Source organism: Panulirus ornatus, chromosome 42 (assembly GCF_036320965.1).
Source record: "Panulirus ornatus isolate Po-2019 chromosome 42, ASM3632096v1, whole genome shotgun sequence".
Classification (NCBI taxonomy): Eukaryota; Metazoa; Arthropoda; class Malacostraca; order Decapoda; family Palinuridae; genus Panulirus; species Panulirus ornatus.
Window position 1 is genome coordinate 18,138,754 of NC_092265.1, and position 22,646 is coordinate 18,161,399.

The window sequence follows — 22,646 nt, forward strand, 5'->3', positions numbered from 1 at the left end:
CATGTTCAGGCCCCGATCACTCAAAATATTTTTCACTCCATCTTTCCACCTTCCACTTCTCGTTCCCTCCACCTCTGACACATATATCCTCTTCGTCAATCTTTCCTCACTCATTCTCTCCATGTGACCAAACCATTTCAAAACACCTTCTTCTGCTCTCTAAACCACACTCTTTGCATTTCCACACATCTCTCTTACCCTTACATTACTTACTCGATCAAACCACCTCACACCACATATTGTCCTCAAACATCTCATTTCCAGCACATCCACCCTCCTGTGCAAAAATCTATCCATAGCCCACGCCTCGCAACCATATAACATTGTTGGAACCACTATTCCTTCAAACATACCCATTTTTGCTTTCCGATATAATGTTCTCGACTTCCACACATTCTTCAACGCTCCCAGAACTTTCGCCCCCTCTCCCAACCTATGATTCACTTCCGCTTCCATGGTTCCATCTGCTGCCAAATCCACTTACAGATATCTAAAACAATTCACTTCCTCCAGTTTTTCTCCATTCAGACTTACCTCCCAATTGACTTGTCCCTCAACCCTACTGTACCTAATAACCTTGCCCTTATTCACATTTACTCTCAGCTCTCTTCTTTCACACATTTTACCAAAGTCAGTCACCAGCTTCTGCAGTTTCTCACCCAATTCAGCTACCAGCGCAGTATCATCAGCGAACAACAGCTGACTCACTTCCCACGCTCTCTCATCCAAAACAGACTGCATACTTGCCCCTCTTTCTAAAACTCTTGCATTCACCTCCCTAACAACCCCATCCATAAACAAATTAAACAACCATGGAGACATCACACACCCCTGCCGCAAACTTACATTCACTGAGAACCAATCACTTTCTTCTCTTCCTACACGTACACATGCCTTACATCCTCGATAAAAACTTTTCACTGCTTCTAACAACTTGCCCCCTACACCATATATTTTTAATACCTTCCACAGAGCATCTCTATCAACTCTATCATATGCCTTCTCCAGATCCATTGATCCTACATAAAAAATCAATTTGCTTTTGTAAGTATTTCTCATATACATTCTTCAAAGCAAACACCTGATCCACACATCCTCCACCACTTCTGAAACCACACTGCTCTTCCCCAATCTCATGCCCAGTACATGCTTTCACCCTCTCAATCAATACCCTCCCATAAAATTTTCCAGGAATACTCAACAAACTTATACCTCGGTAATTTGAGCACTCACTTTTTTCCCCTTTGCCTTTGTACAATGGCACTATGCAAGCATTCTGCCAATCCTCAGGCACCTCACCATGAGTCATATATACATTAGATAACCTCATCAACCAGTCAACAATACAGTCACCCCTTTTTTAATAAATTCCACTGCAATAACATCCAAACCCGCTGCCTTGCCAGCTTTCATCCTCCGCAAAGCTTTTACTACCTCTTCTCTGTTTACCAAATCATTCTCCCTAACCCTCTCACTTTGCACACCACCTCGACCAAACCACCCTATATCTGCCACTCTATCATCAAACACATTCAACAAACCTTCAAAATATTCACTCCTCCTTCTCACATCACCACTACTTGTCATCACCTCCACATTAGCCCCCTTCACTGAAGTTCCCATTTGTTCCCTTGCCTTAAGCACTTTATTTACCTCCTTCCAAAACATCTTTTTATTCTCCCTAAGATTTAATGATACTCTCTCACCCCATCTCTCATTTGCCCTCTTTTTCACCTCTTGCACCTTTCTCTTGACCTCCTGTCTCTTTCTTTTATACATCTCCCACTCATTTGCATTACTTCCCTGCAAAAATCGTCATAATGACTCTCTCTTTTCTTTCACTAATAATCTTATTTCTTTATCCCACCACTCACTACCCCTTCTAATCTGCCTACCTCCCACACTTCTCATGCCACAAGCATCTTTTGCGCAAATCATCACTGCTTCCCTAAATACATCCCATTCCTCCCCACTCTTCTTACCTCCTTTGTTCTCACCTTTTTCCATTCTGTAATCAGTCTCTCCTGGTATTTCCTCATACAAGTCTCCTAGCCAAGTTAACTTACTCTCATCATTCTTTTCACCCTAACATTCTCTCTTCTTTTCGGAAAACCTCTACAAATCTTCACCTTCGCCTCTACAAGATAATGATCAGACATCCCTCCAGTTACACCTCTCAGCACATTTACATCCAAAAGTCTCTCTTTTGCGCGGCTGTCAATTAACAAGTCATCCAATGACACTCTCTGGCCATCTCTCCTACTTACATACTTATACTTATGCATATCTCTCTTTTTAAACTAGGTATTCCCAATCACCAGTCCTTTTTCAGCACACAAATCTACAAGCTCTTCACCATTTTCATTTACAATACTGAACACCCCACGTGCACCAATTATTCCCTCAGCTGCCACATTACTCACCTTTGCATTTAAATCACCTATCACTATAACCCGGTCTCTTGCATCAAAACTACTAACACTCACTCAGCCGCTCCCAAAACGCTTGCCTCCCATGATCTTACTTCTCATACCCAGGTGTATAGGCACCAATAATCACCCATATCTCTCCATCGACTTTCGGTTTTACCCATATCAGTCTAGAGCTTACTTTCTTACACTCCATCACATACTCCCACAACTCCTGTTTTAGGAGTAGTGCTACTCCTTCCCTTGCTCTTGCCCTCTCACCAACGCCTGACTTTACTCCCAAAACATTCCCAAACCACTCTTCCACTTTACCCTTGAGCTTCGTTTCACTCAGAGCCAAAACATCCAGGTTCCTTTCCTCAAACGTACTACCTATCTCTCCTTTTTTTCATCTTGGTTACATCCACACACATTTGGACACCCTAATCTGAGCCTTTGAGGAGGGTGAGCCCTCCCCGCGTGACTCCTTCTTCTGTTTCACCCAGGGAAGAAAGAATACTTCCCACGCATTCCTCACGTGTCGTAGAAGGCTACTAAAGGGGACGGGAGTAGAGGGCTAAAAACCCTCCCCTCGTTGTATCTTAACAAACTTTGCCGGAAGGAATGACAGACTCTACATTGGTCGTTGTGAGTATAACCGATACTGGATTTCCATTTCCAGGACTGAGCAGTGATTGACTACACAGAGTCCATTGATGAAAACTGCCATACTCTACACTGAAGATATGCTAACGTTAAGCTCACAGACTCTACACTCAAAGTGTGTGGACTATACAAAGAGCACAAAGACTCCAGACGTAGGCCTCAGACTTACTAACTCCACACTTAGGACTCACCAGTTTGTCGTGGGACTCAAGAAAACACTCAAGAACTTTACAGTCAACTGTCAGACTCAACACCTTGCACACCACTTCAACAAGTGACCCTCCAACTCTATGTGGGACTTACAGATGACGAAACACGGGAGGAAACATCCAAAACAGAAGAAGGCGACGAAGAAGCGTAGGATGATGAAACACGGGTAACTGTTGGCGAAGATCACGGAGAACGTTGCGACTGTGAAGCCCAGCATGGACACCAGGGCGATGGTCCGCCGCCCGAACCTGACGTGGAGGTCAGAGGTCAGGGACTTAGGATGAAGTGTCAAAAGATTAGAATGAAAATTGAGTAAATTAGCTGATGTTACTATGGATCCTACCAAAGGGGTCAAAGGTTAAGGGCGATTTCAACATTGGATGTGAAATACAACTGTTGTGTGATGCCTGGAGCCCCAGAAGAAGCTAGACAGGCGTCAACAGACATGTCTCACAAGTCAGTAGATAAAGTCATCCATCAAAGATCAATCTCAGATGTACAGAAATGTTCACCAGGAGGAGCCCCAGCACCCGCGGGGAACAAGAGGTGCACAGACCTGAGTTGCAAGTCAAAGGTCAAGGTGAAGGTCAAAATAAATGAAATTTGTAACAGTTAGATTCTAAGTCAAATTCATGGATAACGGAGACACCGATCAGCACGTCTCCAACCTGTGTTATACACACACACACACACACACACACACACACACACACACACACACACAAACACACACACACAGCTAGATGATGTGGAACCCTAAATCACGGATGCAGGTCAAAAGGATAGGGGTGAAACTTGAGTCAAAATCAGACTATGGGATATATGTAGTGCATTCAAGGGGAGGGAGAGGTAATTTTATGGCATGTGGCGGGTACTCAATATCCTAAAACAACGGTAAAAGTGTGGAGGTAACGGAAGTGGACAAGACAGCATATAGCCACTGTGATCAGACTTCTATATCACGTGTTATATAGTCAGTAATGGATAAGCTTTTGAAACTCAACATTTGCAAAAAATACTTTAAGTGACGATAGGAAATTCGCACTTTCAACATTATACACTTGACTAAACATCATATATGTATGTATGTATATATATGTATGTATATATGTAGATTTAGTCAACAAGCTTAACAATATCAATGTTAATTTTGATTTCAAACTTGTTAGCTTTGATGTTTCCTCACTTTTCACAAAAGTTCCAGTTGATGACCTTTTAGAATATTTATTTGATGTCTTTGATGATATTCATTTACTTGTTTCAAAGTCCGTTTTCACTGAAATGATGAAATTGTGTATAAAAGACTGTTTTTCAATTCAATGAAGATTATTATGCTCAAAAATTTGGTATGGCAATGGGTAACCCTCTTTCACCTGTACTAAGTAATCTTTATATGGAGTTTTCTGAAACAAAATTACTAAAGGATATCTTACTTTCTAATGCAATTTGGTTTAGTTATGTAGATGATATTCTTTGTGTTTGGCCAACAAATGAAAATTTACAAATTTTTCTCCCTTTACTTAACAATTTAGTACCTTCCATCAAATTTACTGTAGAAAATGAGAATAATGGTATGTTCCCATTTTTAGATTGTATGATCCATAGGCAAGGAAACAAGTTTAAGTTTAGCACATACAGGAAACCTACCAATGTATGTTCATATATCCATTATTACTCATCTCAATATGACAAGAGTTAAATCATCGTTTCAATGTATGTTCCTTACGGCATTACGTATTTGCAGTCCACGGTATATTAATGATGAGTTTGAGAAGATATATTCTATTGGATCTAAGTTAAAGTACTCTATATCTTTCATTGATAAATCCATTAAGTTAGCAAAGAAATCATTTTATAGAGTTGAGCCCAAACCTCCCACTGACACCAAGACTCTTTTAGTTCTCCCTTTTGATAATGATTCTACTTTACTTCCCATGTTGCTTTCAGCAACAATGATACTATAAAGAATATTTCAATCAGGAACTTACCAGGAAATTCTCATGGATGCATATATAAAGTGCCATGTAGAAATTGTGATAAGTTTTATGTTAGGCAGACTGGTAAGGATCTTTCTGTTAGACGTAAGCAACATAGATATAGTATAAGAACGGGACAAGAATCAAATGCCTTGTTTAATCACGTTAAAAACTATAATCATTGTATTGACTAGAGTAATGCCATCTCAGTTATCAACTTTAACTCTATTACCACGAGAAATATCATTGAATCTTCTATTGTCAAATGCACATAGAATTATAATCTTAATATCAGTGATGGTTTATACAAATTAGATGACTTTATTGTTGATAAAATTTCTAAAATAATAAGTTTATTATACGCTCTTTGTATGTCTTGGACAATCACATGTTTGCCATATGGCGTCCTAGCTACGTCTCTTCGTTGTATATCAACTGACTGTTATGTGTCTCCCTTGATTATGTGATTATTACACGAAAGTGCTCTTGGGAACTTATTGCGTTTCATTTTCCATTTTCCCACGCATTCCTCACGTGTCGTAGAAGGCGACTAAAGGGGACGGGAACGGGGGGCTAGAAACCCTCTCCTCTTTGTTTGTATTTCAACTTTCTAAACGGAGAAACGGGAAATGCTCATCCTCCTCGAAGGCTCAAATTGGGGTGTCTAAATGTGTGTGGATGCAACCAAGATGAGAAAAAGGAGAGATAGGTAGTATGTTTGAGGAGAGGAACCTGAATGTTTTGGCTCTAAGCGAAACGATGCTCAAGGGTAAAGGGGAAGAGTGGTTTGGGAATGTTTTGGGAGTAAAGTCAGGGGTTGGTGAGAGGACAAGAGCAAGGGAAGGAGTAGCACTACTCCTGAAACAGGAATGATGGGAGTATGTGATATAGTGTAAAAAAAAATGAATGGAGAGAGATGGGTGATTATTGGTGCATATGCACCTGGGCATGAGAAGAAAGATCACGAGAGGCAAGTGTTTTGGGGGCAGCTGAGTGTGTTAGTACTTTTGATGCACGAGACCGGGTTATAGTGATGTGTGATTTGAATGCAAAGGTGAGTATTGTGGCAGTTGAGGGAATAATCGGTGTACATGGGGTATTCAGTGTTGTAAAGGGAAATAGAGAAGAGCTTGTAGATTTGTGTGCTGAAAAAGGACTGGTGATCAGGAATACCGGGTTTAAAAAGAGAGACATATATAAGTCTGTAAGTAAGAGACATGGCCAGAGAGCGTAATCTTGATAGGCGCGCAAAAGAGAGACTTTTGGATGTTAATGTACTGAGAGGTGCAACTGGAGGGATGTCTGATCATTAACTTGTGGACGAGGAGATGAAGATTTGTAGAAGTTTTCAGAGAATGTTGAAGTGAAAGAGTGGTGAGAGTAAGTGAGCTTGGGAAGGAGACTTGTGTTACGAAGTACCTAACTGAATGCAGATGGAAAGAGGTAAGAGCAAAGGATGCCTGTGGCATGAGTAGCGTTGGAGGTGGGCAGATTGGAAAGGGTAGTGAGCGGTGGGATGAAGATGTAAGAGAGTTAGTGACAGAGAAGAGAGAGGCATTTGGATGAGATTTTCAGGAAAATAGTGCAAATAAGTGGGAGATGTATAAAAGAAAGAGGCAGGAGGTCAAGAGAAAGGTGCAAGAGGTGAAAAAGAGAGCAAAGGAGAGTTGGGGTGAGAGAGTATCATTGAATTTTAGGGAGAATAAAAAGATGTTTTGGAAGGAGGTAAATAAAGTGCGTAAGACGAGAACAAATGAGAACATCGGTGAAGGGGGCTAATGGGGAGGTGATAACAAGTAGTAGTGATGTGAGAAAGAGATGGAGTGAGTATTTTGAAGGTTTGTTGAAAGTTTTAGATGATAGAGTGGTAGATATAGGGTGTTTTGGTCGAGGTGGTGTGCGAGGGGAAAGGGTTAGGGAGAATGATTTAGTAAACAGAGAAGAGGTAGTAAAAGCTTTGCGGAAGATGAAAGCCGGGAAAGCAGCGGGTTTGGATGGTATTGCAGTGGAATCTATTAAAAAAGGGGGTGACTGTGTTGTTGACTGGTTGGTAAGGATATTCAATGTATGTATGCCTCATGGTGAGGTGCCTGAGGATTGGCGGAATGCTTGCATAGTGCCATTGTACAAAGGGAAGGGGATAAAGGTGAGTGCTCAAGTTACAGAGGTATAAGTTTGTTGAGTACTCCTGGGAAATTACATGGGAGGGTATTGACTAAGAGGGTCAAAGCATGTACAGAACAGCAGATTGGGGAAGAGCAGTGTGGTTTCAGCTGCCTTTATTCATTTCCGTTGCCACCATGCCACACATGAAATGACAACCTCCTTCTCCCGCACGCGCGCGAGGTAGCGCTAGGAAAAGACAACAAAAGGCCACATTCGTTCACACTCAGTCTCTAGCTGTCATGTATACAGCTCCCTTTCCATATCCAGGCCCCACAAAACTTTCCATGGTTTACCCCAGACGCTTCACACGCCCTGGTTCAATCCACTGAAAGCACGTCTACCCCGGTATACCACATCGTTCCAATTCACTCTATTCCTTGAACGCCTTTCACCCTCCTGCATGTTCAGGCCCCGATCGCTCAAACTCTTTTTCACTCCATCCTTCCACCTCCAATTTGGTCTCCCACTTCTCGTTCCCTCCACCTCTGACACATATCTTCTTTGTCAATCTTTCCTCACTCATTCTCTCCATGTGACCAAACCATTTCAGTACAACCCTCTTCTGCATTCTCAACCACACTCGTTTTATTACCCCACATCTCTCTTACCCTTCCATTACTTACTCGATCAAACCACCTCACACCACATATTTTCCTCACACATCTCATTTCCAACACATTATTATTACTATTATTATTATTATTATCGTCATTATCATTATTATCATTATTACTATTATTATTATTATTATTATTATTATTATTATTATTATTATTATTATTATTATTATACCTCGCAAACGCGGGAGACAGCGACAAAGTATAAAAAAAAAAAAAAAAAAAATTATTATTATTATTATTATTATTATTATTATCATTATTATTAGTAGTAGTAGTATTAGTATCATTATATTATCATTAATATTATTATTATTATTATTATTATTATTATTATTATCATTATTATTATTATTATTATTATTATTATTATTATTATTATCATCATCATTATTGTTATTATCATATTATTATTACTATTATTATTATTATTATTATCATTATTATTATTATTTTGCTTTGTCGCTGTCTCCCGCGTTACCGAGGTAGCGCAAGGAAACAGACGAAAGAAGGGCCCAACCCACCCACATACACATGTATATACATACACGTCCACACACGCAAATATACATACCTATACATCTCAATGTATACATATATACACACACACAGACATATACATATACACACATGTACTTAATTCATCCTGTCTGCCTTTATTCATTCCCATCGCCACCTCGCCACACACGGAATAACAACCCCCTCCCCCTTCATGTGTGCGAGGTAGCGCTAGGAAAGACAACAAAGCCCACATTCGTTCACACTCAGTCTCTAGCTGTCATGAAATAATGCACCGAAACCACAGCTCCCTTTCCACATCCAGGCCCCACACAACTTTCCATGGTTTACCCCAGACGCTTCACATGCCCTGGTTCAATCCATTGACATCAAGTCGACCCCGGTATACCACATCGTTCCAATTCACTCTATTCCTTGCACGCCTTTCACCCTCCTGCATGTTCAGGCTCCGATCACTCAAAATCTTTTTCACTCCATCTTTCCATATCCAATTTGGTCTCCCACTTCTCGTTCCCTCCACCTCCGACACATATATCCTCTTGGTCAATCTTTTCTCACTCATTCTCTCCATGTGACCAAACCATTTCAAAACACCCTCTTCTGCTCTCTCAACCACTCTCATTTTGTTACCACACATCTCTCTTATCCTATTATTACTTACTCGATCAAACCACCTTACACCACATATTGTCCTCAAACATCTCATTTCCAGCACATCCACCCTCCTCCGCACAACTCTATCCATAGCCCACGCCTCGCAACCATACAACATTGTTGGAACCATGATTCCTTTAAAACATACCCATTTTTGCTTTCCGAGATAATGTTCTCGACTTCCACACATTCTTCAAGGTTCCCAGAATTTTCGCCCCCTCCCCCACCCTATGATTCACTTCCGCTTCCATGGTTCCATCTGCCGCCAAATCCACTTCCAGATATCTAAAACACTTCACTTCCTCCAGTTTTTCTCCATTCAAACTTACCTCCCAATTGACTTGACCCTCAACCCTACTCTACCTAATAACATTGCTCTTATTCACATTTACTCTCAACTTTCTTCTTTTACTCACTTTACCAAACTCAGTCACCAGCTTCTGCAGTTTCTCACGTGAATCACCCACCAGTGCTGTACCATCAGCGAACAACAACTGACTCACTTCCCGAGTTCTCTCATCCACAACAGACTGGATACTTGCCCCTCTTTCCAAAACTCTTGCATTCACCTCCCTAACAACCCTGTCCATAAACAAATTAAACAACCATGGAGACATCACACACCCCTGCCGCAAACCTACATTTACTGAGAACCAATCACTTCCCTCTCTTCACTGCTTCTAATAACTTGCCTCCCACACCATATATTCTTAATACCTTCCACAGAGCATCTCTATCAACTCTATCATATGCCTTCTCCAGATCCATAAATGCTACATACAAATCCATTTGTTTTTCTAAGTATTTCTCATATACATTCTTCAAAGCAAACACCTGATCAACACATCTTCTACCACTTCTGAAACCACACTGCTCTTCCCCTATCTCATGCTCTGTACATACCTTCACCCTCTCAATCAATACCCTCCCATATAATTTCCAAGGAATACTCAACAAACTTATACCTCTGTAATTTGAGCACTCACTCTTATCCCCTTTGCCTTTGTACAATGGCACTATGCAAGCATTCCACGAATCCTCAGGCACCTCCCCATGAATCATACATACATTAAATAACCTTACCAACCAGTCAACAGTATAGTCACCCCCTTTTTTAATAAATTCCACTGCAATACCATCCAAACCTGCTGTCTTGCCGGCTTTCATCTTCCGCAAAGCTTTTACTACCTCTTCTCTGTTTACCAAATCATTTTCCCTAACCCTCTCACTTTGCACACCACCTCGACCAAAACGCCATATATCTGCCACTCTATCATCAAACACATTCAACAAACCTTCAAAATACTCACTCCATCTCTTCCTCACATCACCACTACTTGTTATCACCTCCCCATTAGCCCCCTTCACTGAAGTTCCCATTTGTTCCCTTGTCTTACGCACTTTATTTACCTTTATTATTATCATAATTATTATTATTATTATTATTATTATTATTATTATTATTATTATTATTATTATTATTATTATTATTATTATTATTATTATCATTATTATTATTATTACTATTATTATTATTATTATTATTATTATTATTATTATTATTATTATTATTATTATTTTTTTTTTTATACTTTGTCGCTGTCTCCCGCGTTTGCGAGGTAGCGCAAGGAAACAGACGAAAGAAATGGCCCAACCCCCCCCCATACACATGTATATACATACGTCCACACACGCAAATATACATACCTACACAGCTTTCCATGGTTTACCCCAGACTCTTCACATGCCTTGATTCAATCCACTGACAGCAGGTCAACCCCGGTATACCACATCGCTCCAATTCACTCTATTCCTTGCCCTCCTTTCACCCTCCTGCATGTTCAGGCCCCGATCACACAAAATCTTTTTCACTCCATCTTTCCACCTCCAATTTGGTCTCCCTCTTCTCCTCGTTCCCTCCACCTCCGACACATATATCCTCTTGGTCAATCTTTCCTCACTCATTCTCTCCATGTGCCCAAACCACTTCAAAACACCCTCTTCTGCTCTCTCAACCACGCTCTTTTTATTTCCACACATCTCTCTTACCCTTACGATTACTCACTCGATCAAACCACCTCACACCACACATTGTCCTCAAACATCTCATTTCCAGCACATCCATCCTCCTGCGCACAACTCTATCCATAGCCCACGCCTCGCAACCATACAACATTGTTGGAACCACTATTCCTTCAAACATACCCATTTTTGCTTTCCGAGATAATAATCTCGACTTCCACACATTCTTCAAGGCCCCCAGAATTTTCGCCCCCTCCCCCACCCTATGATCCACTTCCGCTTCCATGGTTCCATCCGCTGCTAGATCCACTCCCAGATATCTAAAACACTTCACTTCCTCCAGTTTTTCTCCGTTCAAACTCACCTCCCAATTGACTTGACCCTCAACCCTACTGTACCTAATAACCTTGCTCTTATTCACATTTACTCTTAACTTTCTTCTTCCACACACTTTACCAAACTCAGTCACCAGCTTCTGCAGTTTCTCACATGAATCAGCCACCAGCGCTGTATCATCAGCGAACAACAACTGACTCACTTCCCAAGCTCTCTCATCCCCAACAGACTTCATACTTGCCCCTCTTTCCAAAACTCTTGCATTTACCTCCCTATTATTATTATTATTATTATTATTATTATTATTATTATTATTATTATTATTATTATTATTATTATCAATATTATTATTGTCATTATTATTAAAAGAATCTTTGTTATCAACACATTATCGTTTCCGTCATTATCATCGCTATTTCTACCATTTCTAATCCTCTCTGTCAAAATTCATATCATTGTCACTTGTATAGTCATAACCATATTTTGTCTTTATACCTATAAACATAGAGAGGAGATTGATAAGCATCATTTAACATGCTAATCATTATCATCAGTGACATGATCGTAACCATTTAAGATGATATGACTATCGTTATCATCAGTGATGTGCTTACCATCATCTAACATATGATTATTGTCATCATCTATGATGTGATTAATTCTACACCTCTGAGGGACCTTACTTGTCGGCGAGTTCGCTGTAGATGGAGCCGGCCAGCAACCCGCCCATGTACGTCGACTGAACCGTAGACATGAGGTACTTGTTTCTGCACACCAGGTCCCACTGTGTGGAGACGAAGGTGTTACTCCCATGCTTAACACTAGATTACACTTTGGGGAGATGACCTAGTTACTACCATGGTAAACACTACGTCTTACTGTAGGGAGAAGACCTGGTTACTCTCATGGCAAACACTACGCCTTACCGTGGGGAGAAGACCTGGCTACTCCCATGGTAAACGCTACACCAAACTGAGAAGAAGAACTGGTTATTCCCATGGTAAACACTACACCACACTGAGAAGAACTGGTTACTCCAATGGTAAACACTACACCACACTGAGAAGAATTGGGTATTCCCATGGTAAAAATTACACCACACTTTGGGGAGAATAACTAGTTATTTCCATGGTAAACATTACACCACGCTGTGAGATGAATTTCTTACTCCCATGGTAAACACTACACCACAGTGTGGGGAAATGAACTAGTTACTCCCATGGTAACCACTACACCACACTGTGGGGAGAAGAACTGGTTATTCCTATGGTTCACTACGACAAAATGTGAGCAAATGTGGTTACTCCCATGGTAAACACTATACTGCACTGTGGGAAAAATGAACCGGTTATTCCCATGCTAAACACTACACTACACTGTGGGAACATGAACTAGTTACTTCCATGTTAAACACTACACCACACTGTGTGAATATAAACTGGGCACTCCCATCGTAAATATTATACCACACTGAGGGGAGATAAACTGGTTTTTCCCATGGTAAAAACTGCACCACACTGCGGGGAGGTGAATTGGTTACTCTCATAGTAAACCTTAAACCACAATATGGGGAGATGAATTGGTTACTCCCATAATAAACACTACACCTCACTGTGGGAATATGAACTGGTTACTCCCATGGTAAACACTACGCCACACTATGGGGAGATGATCTCGTCACTCCCATGTTAAACACTACACCACACTGGGGATACGAATTGGTTACTCCCATGGTAAACATTACACGACACTGTAGGGAGATGAACTGGTCACTCCCACTGTAAGCATTACACCACACTGTGGGTAAGTTTACTAGTTACTCCCACAGGAAACACTATACCACCCTGTGGGGAGATGAACTGGTTACTCCCATGGTAAACACTGCACTACACTGTGGGAAATGAACTGGTTACACCCCTGGTAAACACTATACATACTGTGGGGAGATGATCAGGTCACCTCTATGTTAAACACTATACCTCACTGGAAATATGAACTGGTTACTCCCATGGTAAACCCAACATCACACTGTGAGGAGATGAATTCGTTACTCCCATGGTAAACACTATACCACTCTGTGGGGATATGAACTGGGTACACCAATGGTAAACACTACAGTATACTGTGGGGAGATGAACTCGTTAATCCCATGGTAAACACCACACCACACCACACTGCGGGGGAGGAAGTGGTTACTTCCATGGTAAACATTACACCAAACTTAAGAGACCTCACCTGATCCCTCCCATGGCAAATACTACACTGTGGCTACTCCCATAGTAAACACTAAACCACAATGGAGGGACATGAACTAGTTATACCCATGGTAGACACTATACCGGACTGTAGGGACATAAATTGATTACTCTCATTGTAAACAAAACACCACATTGTGAGAAGATGAATTGGTTACACCCATGTTAAAAACTACACCACACTGTGAGGATATAAAGTGGTTACTCCTATGGTAAACACTACACCACTCGTGGTTACTACCATGGTTAACACTACATCATACTGCGGGAAGAACAATTGGTTATTCCCATGATAATCACTACATAGCCCTGTGGGGAGATAAAATGGTTATTCCCATAATAAACACTACACCACACTGTGGGAAGATGAAATGGTTACTCCCATGGTAAACATTACGCCACACTATGGGGAGATGATCTCGTCACGCCCATGTTAAGCACTGCACCACACTGGGGATATGAACTGGTTACACCCATGGTGAACACTACACCTCAGTGTGGGGAGATGATTTGGTTACACCCATTGCAAACACAACACCACATTTGGGGGAATATAAACTAGTTACTCTCATGATAAACATTACAACACCTTGTGGGGAGATGAACTGGTTAAACCCATGGTAGACACCACACCACACTGTGGAAAGATGAAGTGGTTACTTCCATAGTAAACACTACACCACACTGTAGGGAGATGAACTGGTTAAACCCATGGTAGACACCACACCACACTGTGGAAAGATGAAGTGGTTACTTCCATAGTAAACACTACACCACACTGTAGGGAGATGAACTGGTTAAACCCGTGGTAGACACCACACCACACTGTGGAAAGATGAAGTGGTTACTTCCATAGTAAACACTACACCACACTGTAGGGAGATGAACTGGTTAAACCCATGGTAGACACCACACCACACTGTGGAAAGATGAAGTGGTTACTTCCATAGTAAACACTACACCACACTGTGGGGATATGAACTGGTTACTCCCATGGTAAACACTACATCGCACTGTGGGGAGATGAACTGGTTACTCACATGGTAAACACTACACCACACTGCGGGGAAGGAACTGATTAATTCCATGGTAAACATTTTACTACACTGAGTGGAGATGAACTGGTTACTCCCAATGTGAAAACTACACCACACTATGGGGGAGGAGCTGTTTACGTCCATGGTAAACATTAACCACACTGTGGGGAGATGGACTGGTTACACCCATGGTAAACACTACACCACACTGTGGGGAGATGAACTTATTACTTTCACGGTAAACATTACACAGCAATGTGGAGAGATGAACTGGTTACTCCCATGGTAAAGACTACACCACTTTGTGGGGAGATGAACTGGTCACACCCATGGAAAAAACTACAGCATACTGTGGGGAGATGAAGTGGCTACTCCCATGGTAAACACTACACCGCACTGTGGGGGAGGAACTGCTTACTTCCATGGTAAACATTACACCGCACTGTGGGGAGATGAACTGGTTACTCCCATGGTAAACACTGCACCACACTGTGGAAAAATGAACTGGTTACTCCCATGGTAAACATTGCACCACACTGCGGGGAGATGAACTCAATAATCCCAAAGTAAACACTTCTACACACTAAGGGGAGATGAATTGGTTACTACCCCATTCTGGTTAAACACTACACACACTGTGGGGATGATATACTGGTACTCCCATGGTAAAACACTACACACACTGTGGGAGATGAACTGGTTACTCCTAAGGTAACTCCACACATACAACACACTGTAGGAGAGATGAATGTAATACCATGGTAAATACTACCATGTGGAAATACACATTGGTACACTACCCATGGTAAACACTATAAACACACATGTAGGAGATAAATTGGTTATCCCTGGTAAACACTACAAACACACTGTGGAAGATAAACTGGTTTACTACCCACTGGTAAATCACTACAACACCACTGTAGGATGATAAACTGGTTATCCCATGGTAAACACTACAACACACTGTAGGATGAAAACTGGTTACTCCCATGGTAAACACTACAACACACTGTAGGAAGATAAACTGGTTACTCCCATGGTAAACACTACAACACACTGTAGGAGATAAACTGGTTACTCCCATGGTAAACACTACACCACACTGTAGGATATAAACTGGTTACTCCCTGGTAAATACAACACACTGTGGAGATAAACTGTTACTCCCATGGTAAACACTACAACACACTGTAGGATGATAAACTGGTTATTCCCATGGTAAACACTACAACACACTGTAGGATGAAAACTGGTTATTCCCATGGTAACATACACCATGGAGTGTTACCTGGTAAACACCACACACTGTAGGAGATAAACTGGTTACCATGGTAAACACTACAACTGTGATGATAACGGTTACTCCCATGGTAAACACATACAACACACTGTAGAACTGGTTACTCCCATGGTAAACACTACAACACACTGTAGGATGATAAACTGGTTACTCCCATGGTAAACACTACAACACACTGTAGGAAGATAAACTGGTTACTCCCATAGTAAACACTACAACACACTGTAGGATGATAAACTGGTTACTCCCATGGTAAACACTACAACACACTGTAGGATGATAAACTGGTTACTCCCATAGTAAACACTACAACACACTGTAGGATGATAAACTGGTTATTCCTATGGTAAACACTACAACACACTGTAGGATGATAAACTGGTTACTCCCATGGTAAACACTACAACACACTGTAGGATGATAAACTGGTGATTCCCATAGTAAACACTACAACACACTGTAGGATGATAAACTGGTTATTCCTATGGTAAACACTACAACACACTGTAGGATGATAAACTGGTTACTCCCATGGTAAACACTACAACACACTGTAGGATGATAAACTGGTTACTCCCATGGTAAACACTACAACACACTGTAGGATGATAAACTGGTTACTCCCATGGTAAACACTACAACACACTGTAGGATAATAAACTGGTTACTCCCATGGTAAACACTACAACACACTGTAGGATGATAAACTGGTTACTCCCATGGTAAACACTACAACACACTGTAGGATGATAAACTGGTTATACCTATGGTAAACACTACACCACACTGTGGGAAGAGGAACTAGTTACTCCCATTTTAAACTGCACTATACGGTGCGGAGAAGACCTGGTTACTCCCATGGTAAACACTACACCACAGTGTGGGGAGTTGAACTTGATAATCTCATGGTAAACACTACACCACACTGTGCGAAGACCTGGTTACTCGCATGGTAAACACTACGCCGCACTATGGGGAGTTGAACTTGATAATCCCATGGTAAACACTACGCCACACTGTGGGGAGATGAAGTGCCTGCTCCCATGGTAAACACTACAAAACACTCTGGGGAGATGAACTTATTAATCCCACTTGGATGACCAGGATAGTCACCGTGATGGGATGAACTGGTTACTCCCATACTAAACATTAAGTCAGACTCTACAAGAATGAGTTTCTACTTTGCTTAATACTTGGCCTCACTGTAGAAGTATGAGGGGAACTCCAGTATCAGTCACCAGGCGTTACCGTGGAGGGGTCGTGTGTGATCCCCGTACTAAAGTTCATGTTGTATAATACAGGAGTATATAAGATTAATACAGTGGGCCCAAGGATGATGACTTACTCCTAGCCTGAACACCAACTCCCAAGGTAAGAGAACTGTAAGGTTACTCCCATACTACATGTAAGTTCCCATCACAAAAGCCAATACAAGATAATGCGAACAGCAACAGATCACTGGGTCCTTTCGAGGCTATTTTTGATAGCGAAAATGATCAGAAACATAAAGCAAACAAAGGGCTTGTACAGACATACCTGCATGCACTATGTGCAACTATGGACGCATGTGCACTTGAACGAAAGTACTTGTCAAAATCGTTTCTAAATGTACGTATGGTGCTGCTTTCAAATGTTCTTACCGATTTTTCGTTCCATACATTAACAATCCTACTAAAGAAAAAGTACTTTGGCTCGTATTTTACCACACAAGTTTGTATCCATAACCTTGGGTGTAATCATACAAATTTAACCTTGAACAACCATTTAGAACGAGATGATCAAAGTAAGCCTTTGATGATATGAATATCTGTATTAAATCACCTCTTGACTTTCTCTTTACTAGACTACATAAGTTTAAGTCTCGAGGTTTCCCAGACCAGCTCGCCGTTGTACTGTATTCTTATTCTGTCTGTTTGTTATCAGGCAGAGTTATCAAAAGTGAGCACAACATTCAAGGCAGATATACACCACTGAATTGAAAAGAATGAGGATTGTATCCTTACACTTAGATTCAAACGCCCGAGCTGTGAATCCTAATATTTTGCTTGCCCTTTTTTCCTCATTTATCTTTTTTGAAAGTCATTGGCGTTCTTAATGTAGCTTTGCTCGTCGGTTTTTACTGCTGCTGCGAAGAACTTATAGCCACCGATATCCAAATTCATTTGCCACCGGTAAACTCCGTCCGTCATTCTCGTCAGCTTTCAGCCGCAGACGTCCAAATTTCATTGTAAATTTATTTTATACCTTCGTATCGTTTGCAAATTTTCATTCCTCTAAACGTAGCCCGTTACCAAGGGCAATGATTTAGATGAGAAAGAAAAATGGTCTCAAGATTGACCCTTGTGGCACGCCACTTGTCACTTGTCACCATTAACCGCAAATCATTGTTCACGGCCAGTCCCATTATCAAGCCATTATAGGAGTCTCATATATACTGTGTGAAAGATTCATACTGCGTGAAGGGATAAAGGATTACTGCACCAAAGCTCACAGTAGGAAGTAGTTGCATGGAACTGAAGGGAATACGTCCATGCTTAACACTCTCTCCCACTATAGAATGAGTGCAAGTTACTCTCATATTAGATATGAGGCCCTACTAGGGATTACCCGGGGTGAAAATTGTTCGTGCTATGGGAAAAGGCTCGTTACTGCCATGTTAAATTATATATCTACACTGAGAGGAATAAGTGGACCCCTGTGTCATACAACAGGCCCCGTTGTAAGAGAAGTCAGGTTACGTACTCTCTTGCTAAAGATGAAGTATTGCAGTGGGAGAAAACTTTCACCGTCAGGGAACGGGAGAGATCGGAAAGATATTCTTATGCCTTACTCTGGCAAAATGAGGGATGATTCACATGTTTCAGGCCATATCATATATATGGTTCCACTGAGAATATTCGAGCTAAGAAATGAAGCGTTTGACCACAGCTCCTATGGATTATTAAACCCGAATATCGCGAAACTAAATCTATCATTAAACCAGACTGATACATCGTGAAACTAAAAAGACTATAGCTAAACTAGACCTATATCATTATGCTAAACATAATAACATCAAACTAGACCTATATTTTTATACTAAACCTAGCAAAACTAGATTAGACCTAATAACACTAAACTAGACCTATATCGTTACAGTAAACCTGATAAGTCTAAACTAGACCTATCGTTATACTGAACTTGATAACACTAAACTAGACGTATCGTTATATTAAACTTGATAACATTAAACTAGACCTATGTCATTATACTAAACCTGATAACACTAAACTAAACCTATATCATTATACTAAACCTGATAACACTAAACTAGACCTATATCATCATAACAAACTTAATAAAACTAAACTAGACCTATATCGTTAAACTAAACCTGATAAAACTAAACTAGACTTATATAGTTAAACCAAACCTAATATAGCTAAACTTGGTCTATATCGTTAGATCATACCTGATAACACAAAAGTAAACCTATATCGTTATACTCAACTTACTTATACTAAACTAGGCCTTTATCGTTAAAATAAACCTTAAATACTAAACATAATACCGTTAAACTAAACCTAATAACACTAAAGTAGACCTATATCGTTATACCCAACCTACTAACACTAAACTAGGCCTTTATCGTTGAAATAAACTTAAGAATGCTAAACTAGACGTGACATCGATAAACTCAACCAAATATAACTTGACATCACTAAACAAGAACCGATATCGCCGCACTAATGGTACTGGAAGGCCAGTGAACACAGCTGCTCCTCAACCGTAACACACGCACGAAACTGGAAAATCTCGTGAATATATTTTTCCCCCGTGGCTTTCCTCATGGACGAGGTCCTCACCCTCATGGGTTGGGTCAGGTAAGTAAATGTAGCCTCACATAACCAGTCTCCGGGAAGATGACCTTCCAAGCTAACTGAAGTGATTCTTACTATCTTACTTTGTCCAGTGAGGTGGTTCGTCAGCTGCTGCATGTGACCCCAGATTATTCCAGTAACATCCTCACCTGAAATAGCTCTATACTTAGGGCATATCATCGATATCCAGAAAATACATATATATGAACTTGGACGCAGGCCTAAACTCAAATCATCTGTCTTATTCTGCTTGTCAGGTGTTGCCAGTTCCACCAGAACATCTTTCTCAACATACGTCAACAGATCTCTAGTGCTACGTTTAGTAGCTGGTAAACAGAACTATCATATTTCATGCCCCTTTCTTGTAGGGCTTTAACATCCTCCTCGTACAACAATGTACTGCACGTACATTGTTGTACATTGCAGCACGTACTGTACCTTAAGCAATACGCTTTTCCAGGTCCTCCTCAGTCAAACTTATACTATCCTGTCTCACTCGCCTCCGATCATCCCATTACTTTTGTTAACATTTTCTCTCAAATTTCTCTTTCCACACACTCTCTCAAACTCTGTCACCAGCTTCTGGAGTCTGTACTACTGGGAACTCTAAGTCCCCCCCCCCCCCCACCTCCTCCTTTCAAGTCTAAAAGGGAAGAATGGTTTGGAAAAGTCTTGGGATTAAAGTCAGGGGTTGGTAAAAGGACAAGAGTTAAGGAAGGAGTAGCACTACTCCTAAAGCATGCGTTGTGGGAGTGTGTGATAGAGTGGAAGGAAGTGAAATCTAGATTGATATGAGTAAAAGTGAAAGTGGATGGAGAGGGCTGGGTGATCATTGGTGCTTATGCACCTGGTCATGAGAAGAAAGATCTTGAGAAGCAAATGGTTTGGGAGCAGGTGAGTGAGTGTGTCAGCAGTTTTGGTGCACGAGACCAGATATTAGAGATCGGTGATTTAAATGCGAAGGTGAGTAATGTGGTATTTGAGGGTATAATTGGTGTACATAGGGTATTCACCGTATGAATGGAAATGGTGACGAGCTTGTGGATTTGTGCTAAAAAAAAATGGTGTCTGGGAAGACCTGGTTTAAAAAGAGAGATATACATAAATTTACGTATGTTAGAAGGAGAAATGGTCAAAAGGCATTATTAGATTACATATCAGTTGATAGGCGTGTAAAAGAAAGACTTCTGGATGTTAATATACTGAGAGGGGCAGGTGGTGGGATGTCTGATCACTATCTTATGGAAGCGAAGGTGAAGATCTGTAGAGGTTTTCAAACAAGAAGAGAATGGTGATAGTAAGGAGACTTATATGAGGAAGTACCAGGGGAGATTCACTGTAGAATGGCAAAAGGTGAGAGTAAATGACGTGAGGGGAGTGAGTGAGGAATGGGGCGTATTTTGAGAAGCAGTAATGGCATGTGCAAGAGATGTATGTGGCATGAGAAGGGTTGGAGGTAGGCAGATTTTCTAATCTGCGTAGAAAGGGTAGTGAGCGGTGGGATGAAGTAAAGTTGTTAGTGGAAGAGAAAATAGAGGCGTTTGGACGATACTTACAAGAAAGTAGTGCAAATGACTGGGAGATGTATTAAAGAAAGCGGCAGGAGGTCAAGAGGAAGGTGCAAGGATTGAAAAAGAGGACAAATGAGAGCTCGGGTGGGAGAGTATCATTAAGCTTTAGGGAGACTAAAAAGATATTTTGGAAGAAGGTAAATGACATGAGTGAGGCAAGAGAACAAATGGGAACACCGGTGAAGGGGGCAAGGGGGTAGTGATAACAGGTATTGATGAAGTGAGGAGGAATGGAGTGAGTATTTTCAAGGTTTGTCGAATGTGTTTGATGATTGAGTGGCAGATGTAAGGTGCTTTGGTCGGGGTGGTGTGCGAAGTGAAGAAGTCAGGGAGAGTGGTTTGGTGAAGACGGGAAGAGGTGGTGTAAACCTTGCGGAAGAAGAAATTCGGCAAGGCGGCGGGTTTCAATGGTATTTCAGTCGAATTTATTAAGATAAGGGGTGACTGTGCTGTTGATTGGTTGGTAAGGATATTCAGTGTACGTAAGGATCATGGTGAAGTGCCAGAGGATTGGCAGCAGACATGTATGGTGCCATTGACAATTACATAGGCAAAGTGGATAAACGTAAGTATTCAAACCAAAGAGGCATAAGTTTGTTGAGAATTCCTGGAAAATTGCATGGGAGGGTTCTGATTGAGAGGGTGAAGGCATGTACAGAGTATCAGATCGGGGAGGAGCAGTGTGGTTTCAGAAGTGATAGAGGATGTGTGGATCAGGTGTTTGCTTTGAAGAATGTGTGCGAGAAATACTTAGAAAAACATATAGATTTGTATGTAGTATTTCAGGATCTGGAGAAGTCATATGACAGGGCGGATAGAGATGCTTTGTGGAAGGCCTCAAGATTATACAATGTGGGAGGTAAACTGCTAGAAGCAGTGAGAAATTTTTATTAAAGGTGTAAGGCATGTGTAGGAGTAGGAAGAGAGGAGAGTGATTGGTTCCCTGTGAATGTCAGGTCTGTGGCAAGGGTGTGTGATATCCCCATGGTTTAATTTGTTTATGGAAGGGGGGTTAAGGAGGTGCATGCAAGACTTGGAGAGAGAGG

At 41.1% G+C, this 22,646-nt stretch overlaps 1 protein-coding gene across 1 annotated transcript in view; it reads right to left on the minus strand.

The window, feature by feature from the left end:
• LOC139762009 (organic cation transporter protein-like) overlaps positions 1-22,646 on the minus strand; it is a 153,480-nt gene that overhangs the window by 77,015 nt on the left and 53,819 nt on the right. Inside the window, exons 3-4 of the mRNA XM_071686791.1 lie at positions 12,258-12,358; positions 3,378-3,532 (exon numbers count right to left, since the gene is read on the minus strand). Of these exons, the coding sequence (XP_071542892.1) occupies positions 3,378-3,532; positions 12,258-12,358 (256 nt within the window). The remainder of the gene's footprint in view (positions 1-3,377; positions 3,533-12,257; positions 12,359-22,646) is intronic.